General features: G+C 49.4%; 1 protein-coding gene across 1 annotated transcript; it reads right to left on the reverse strand.

Annotated features, from left to right (window-relative positions):
• Window positions 1-313: 313 nt before the first annotated feature.
• Chst6 (carbohydrate sulfotransferase 6) lies at window positions 314-3,569 on the reverse strand. Its single transcript, XM_031341478.1, has 2 exons — window positions 3,370-3,569; window positions 314-2,214 (listed from the first exon to the last, which is right to left on the reverse strand). The coding sequence occupies exon 2, from the start codon at window positions 2,197-2,199 to the stop codon at window positions 1,012-1,014; it is 1,188 nt and encodes a 395-aa protein (XP_031197338.1). The 5' UTR covers window positions 2,200-2,214; window positions 3,370-3,569; the 3' UTR covers window positions 314-1,011.
• Window positions 3,570-5,700: the final 2,131 nt, after the last annotated feature.

Genomic DNA, 5,700 nt, shown 5'->3' on the forward strand with positions numbered 1-5,700 from the left:
AAACTTGAATTACCCACTGCAGCCCCAGAGCAGAGAATGAATCCATCTTCTTCCTTTATTTCTCCTAAAATGTGACCTTGAACAAGTTCTCTTACTTGTTTTTTGTTGTTGTTGCTGTTTTTGGTTTTGGTTTTCAAGACAGGTTTCTCTGTGTAGCCCTGGCTGTCCTGGAACTCACTCTGTAGACCAGGCTGGCCTCAAACTCAGAAATCCACCTGCTTCTGCCTCCCAAGTGCTGGGATTAAAGGCATACACCACCACTGCCCGGCCTCTTACTTCTTAAGATGCTTTTCAAACACGGTAGACTCTAATCTGGATCACGAAGCGAATTTATGTTTATTTCCATAATTAGGATTTTTCATCTCAGGACAAATCAAAGGTTCACTAAAAAGTCATCCTCCTCAGGCATGGGGCTGTATGCCCCGGCTTCCCCCTAAAAGGTCAGGCAGAGAATCTAAAGGGAACCATAGAGACATCGTCTCTGATTCTTCCTTGACCCTGCACATAACTGTCCAAGTCTTTGATGGACTTCGAGACTAGGGTACGGGGGTTGGGCATGGGGAGTGAGGAGGGGGATGAGCAGAGGTCAGGGTGAGTAAATGAGAGTCAGATGTACAAATTTTAGGAGCCAGTCCACTGCAGTGCCTTTCCTCTACTCCTGACCATGCCTGGGACCCCATTCTCTGCTATTGCATGGTATGACCAAAGAGGATAGAAAGTCAAAGAGAAAGGAAGTGCTTTAGTAGGAGTCTGGGTGCCTGTGACCAAAGGAAGTAAGCACAGCTTTTGCTGTCCATTCGACAGTACTTGATGGGAATCCAAATCCTAAAGGACCCAAAGGAAAAGTATAATCTGGACAGGAAGACGTGTGGGATTTGGACTCCATCCTTTCCCAGTACAGGGCAAGACCACTCACACTCCCAGCCACTTGCTTTTGGGTTCTCCAAGCCCTATTTTAAAATCATACTCCAATAGACCCTAATGTCATAGTTGGGTCTCTCCACTAAAATTCTAAGATTCTGGTTGCTTATCCATGGACGACGCCCACTTGAAACTGTCCATGCCTCTTGGCAGCAGGAGGTCCAGAGAGAGGTCCCTTTGCTCAAGCTCGGAGTACACAGGCCGGTAACCCAGTAGCTGCAGTGCACCCCCGCATAGCTCCTGGACCCTGCGAATCTTGGCAAAGGGCAGCGTGTGGCGCCAGGCCTGGGATACACTGATTGCATCCCTGGATGTGGTCTTGAAGGCTTCACGGCGCGCTCCTGGCCCTGAACCATGGGTGATGTTGTGGATCCAAGTCTGGAGCTGTGGCGTGAGACCCAAGCCTGTGAAGGCATAAAGTTCACGGATTACGGTGAGTGGGTCCCGGGCCAGATCTTCATAGCGGACCAGGCGGTAGCGATCTTGCAAGAAAGGCGGCGGTTTCTGCAACGCTGCCTCTGCGATGCGCACATGGCTGCGGCACACTTCGCTGACCACGCGCAGCCGGGGGTCAGCCTCCACCCACGTGCCATTGGTACCCAGGACGATGCCATTGTCCCGGGCCAGCGCCTTGGCTGTCTGCTCTCGGGAGCGCAGCACCGCCCGCGGGTCGCGCACCAGATGCACAATGCGCAGGTTAAGCGCAGGGTCGCTGAGCAGCGGGTAGAGCACCTGCAGGTTAAAGAAGCGCACCTCCTTGAGCACGACGTGACTGTAGGAGCTGCAGGCTTCCTGAGCCAGGCCGAAGGGCCGTGTTGCGCACAGAGGCTTACACACCTCCTCGCTGCTGATGTTGCCGCGAGCGAAGGCGTCGCAGACCGGAGGTGAGCACAACGCGCGACTCACCGCCCACTGGAAGAGATCGGAGATGTTGCGGCGCCAGGGCAGGTAGGCATCGAACACGTCCATGTCACATAGGAACACTGAACGGACCAGGTCGCGCACGGCCATTTGAAGCGCGGGGGCACTGCCCTGCGACAACGCATCCCACACGTGCCAAGCGGGCTCCATCAGGTAGAAGACATCAGGGTGCTGGCTGAAGATCTGGCCCACAAAGGACGAGCCCGAGCGCCAGGAGGACAGCACCAGCACGTGCACATGGTCCCCGTGGCCTGCTGGGGACGATGGCGTTTGCCGGGAGACCAGGAAGACCAGGATGCCAGTCTGTACTATCAGGAGCGAAAGCACTACAGTGCTGGAGAAGCGGGGTAGCCGCATGCCTCTGGCTAGGGCCTATAAAAAAAAGGGGGGGGCAGGGTTAGGAACTGTGACCTGAACTTATGTCCCAGGCCTAACTTCTGTCCAGTGCACGCTGTAATCTATGTGTACCTTTAGGAGGACTCTAAACTTCTGCTTCTTCTGCCTCTGGCTCCTAAGTGCTGGCATTTCAGGTATGTGTTACCACACCTGGTTTAGCAAATACTATTTTTCAAACAAAGTTCCTGCCTTTTGCTTAAGAATCCCTCTTACCAAGTCACTGCTAGGTGACTGGCCATGTCTGAGCTGCTGGGCTTTTCAGGGTCCTGCCTCTTAACTTCTTGCTCTGTGATCTTAGGACCAGGCATCTCACTGAACCTCTATTTACTCATCTGTTAAAGGGGGATAATTCAAGCACCTGGCTTCCAGTATTTGTGGGGGACGACTGAAGGAAGCTTAGGGGAAGGAGAGTGTAGTAACTCCTGTGGTTGAAGACTGGAACTTTCAACAGTACGGTATGCTTCCGTGATGTATGATTTTATTTATTTTTTTATTATCAAGCAGAACAATTTTTGTTATTAAAAATAAATAGGGGCGGTGGTGGCGCATGCCTTTAATCCCAGCACTTGGGAGACAGAGACAGGTAGATTTCTGAGTTTGAGGCCAGCCTGGTCTACAGAGTGAGTTCCAGGACAGCCAGGGCTACACAGAGAAACCCTGTCTCAAAAAAATTAAAAAAAATAAATAAAAAAAAGTTCAGTCATCCTCAGTTACATAGCAAGCGCTGAGGCAAGTCTGTCAGTTACCTGAGATTTTCTTAGTCAAGAAAAGAAGCAAGTACAAAGGTAGAGCCATAGCTTAATGGTAGAACTTGTGGCTGGCATGCCCAGAACCCCAGGTTCAACACACACATGCACACACACACACACTCACACACACACACACACACACACACACACACCACAGAGAGAGACAGAGACAGAGAGAGAAATAAAACAGACAATCTCATTGCCATCACCTCTGGGGAGAAAGCGCTGAAGCTAGGACGGACGGACTCTAGATCGAGGGTGTTCTCTGGAAGCCATGAGTTTCAGTGAAGTGGGAGGCATTGTGGAGGTAGAGAAGCAGAGAGACAGAGCAGAGGTGTGCCCATGGCAGGCTGTTGGCCCTTCCCCAGTGGAGAGTACTCACTGCAGTCTAGGGCCCCGGAGAGCTGCCTGTGTTGCTCACAAATCCATGGGAGGTACCTGGAGGTTCCTTGAGCCTGAGAACACAGGAGGAACACTGGTCAGAGTCCCAAAAGGGAGGTAGCCTTGCTCACAGAAAGCTCTTCAGGACGGAGGCTGGACCTTGCTTGCCACTGGCAGTCTTCCAAACGAGGCAGCTTTCCTGGTGGAAGAGGAGACAGGGCTGGCTTTGAGTTCCCAAATTGCCATGTGGGAGCAATAAAGCCTGGAACATGTGATTTGATCTTTCTAAGTTTCTAATACCTTCTGTAGATCTCTGGTCTCAAATTTACTACGTGTTGAGAATTACCTTGACCATGTGACCTTTTGATCCTTCTTCTAAATGTGATGTCACACATGCATCCCCACGCCTGGTGTATGAGGTATAGGGGGCGGGGAGGGAATCAAACCCCAGGCTTCATGCTTGCTACACAAGCACTCTCATCACCAAACCCCATCTCCATGGCTTTGAACTCTTGCCTCAGCCTCCCAAGGGTTAGGATTACAGGTACTTGTTACCACGTCCAGCTTCGAAGGCATTTAACTTCTCCGGGTTGCTGTGAGGAGAGAGGCCTTGGCATGGAAGGTCTCTGGGACAATGAGCCATCCAGCGGTCACTTACACATCTTCTAAGATAGATTTACTCATCTATGCACCTTTTGTTTCTGCAGATGATGCCAGGCTTCCTTCCTTCCTTTCTTTCTTCCTTTCTTTCTTAATTTTTCTTTTTTAGACTTATTTATTTATTTAATGTATATGAGTACACACTGTAGTTGTACAGATAGTTGTGAGCTTCACCTGGTTGTTGGGAATTGACTTTTCCAGATCTCTGCTTGCTCTGGTCCACCTCGCTTGCTTAGTCCCTGCTTGCTCTGGTCCAAAGATGTATTTATTATTATAAATAAGTACATTGTAGCTATCTTCAGACGCACCAGAAGAGGGTGTCAGACCTCATCACGGATGGTTGTGAGCCACCATGTGGTTACTGGGAATTGAACTCAGGACCTTCGGAAGAGCAGTCCGTGCTCTCACCCGCTGAGCCATCTCGCCAGCCCTTTTTTATTTTTTAGATTTATTTATTTATTTTATGTGTATGAGTTATGCTTCCTTTCTTTGAAAGGGAGAGAGTGGAAGATTTCTCCTTGCTTCTGTAAACTTTCTCTGCCACCTTACCTGCTTCCCTATGAATATCAACAAATATTATAAGGAAAAGCTGAGGTCTAAATTTGGAATCCATCCCTTCTCTGTGCCTTCCTCTCACCAGGAGGTCTTGGGGGTGGGCAGAGAATACTTAAAGGTTGTCTTTCGCTGGGTGGTGGTGGTGGTGGCACAGCAGTGGTGCACGCCTTTAATCCCAGCACTTGGGGAGGCAGAGGCAGAGGCAGGCGAATTTCTGAGTTTGAGGCCAGCCTGGTCTACAGAGTGAGTTCCAGAGTAGCCAGGGCTACACAGAGAACCCTGTCGCAAAAAAAAAAAAAAAAAAAAAAAAAAAAAAAAAAAAAAAAAAAAAAAAAAAAAAAAAAAAAAAAAAAAAATTGTCTTTCCTGCTGACTCTGTAGGGTCTTCCTGGATTACACACCTAGCCCTAGAAAACCCAGAAGACAGGGAATAACCCCCTGTCTGCTCTGCATGAGTCACCAGATTTGCCAACAAGTACTAGTCGCTTTATGCTCAGCCAGTGATTTAACTTAACTGCCCCTGCAGTAGACTTTATGATCTCTGAGATTTAGTTGGAGGATTCAAGGCTTAGTGGGGAGAGGCAGGCAGGACCCTAGCTCAGGACTCTAGTTTGTAAGTTCTTAGAGCTTCGGATGGTGGTCTGAATGTCCCTGCCATTTCTGGTTATTCTCCCAAACCAAAGGCAGCTGCCTGTCCAGGACTTCATCTTGACCCAAGCCAAGACGTTTGTCACCCGTGTTCTAGGAAAGCCAGAGCTCTTCTTAAGTGATTCATGTTCTAGAGGCAGTGCCATCTGACCCTGCTACTGAAATTCAAGAATGAGGAAGAACTTCAAACAGCCACCCAGGGTCTCTCTGAGCCCAGGTCCTACCTGGGCTTCTCTCCTAGGGGCTCCATTGTTCCCACACAGGTTAAGTGACAGAAGGTTGGAGGCAGTGATATGTGTTTTTATCGTCATGGTCAAGTTTTACCTTCTCAATGTTCCTAGAAGGTGGAGATAACTCTCCCTATCGGTTTTCATTGAGTCAACTTGAGTTCAGACACAGGTATGCACAGTCAGCAAAGACAAGCAAAGGACTGTAGCTTAGCAGTAGAGTGTTGGCCTGGTGCTGATGGT

This window comes from Mastomys coucha, unplaced genomic scaffold (assembly GCF_008632895.1).
Source record: "Mastomys coucha isolate ucsf_1 unplaced genomic scaffold, UCSF_Mcou_1 pScaffold22, whole genome shotgun sequence".
NCBI classification, from domain to species: Eukaryota; Metazoa; Chordata; class Mammalia; order Rodentia; family Muridae; genus Mastomys; species Mastomys coucha.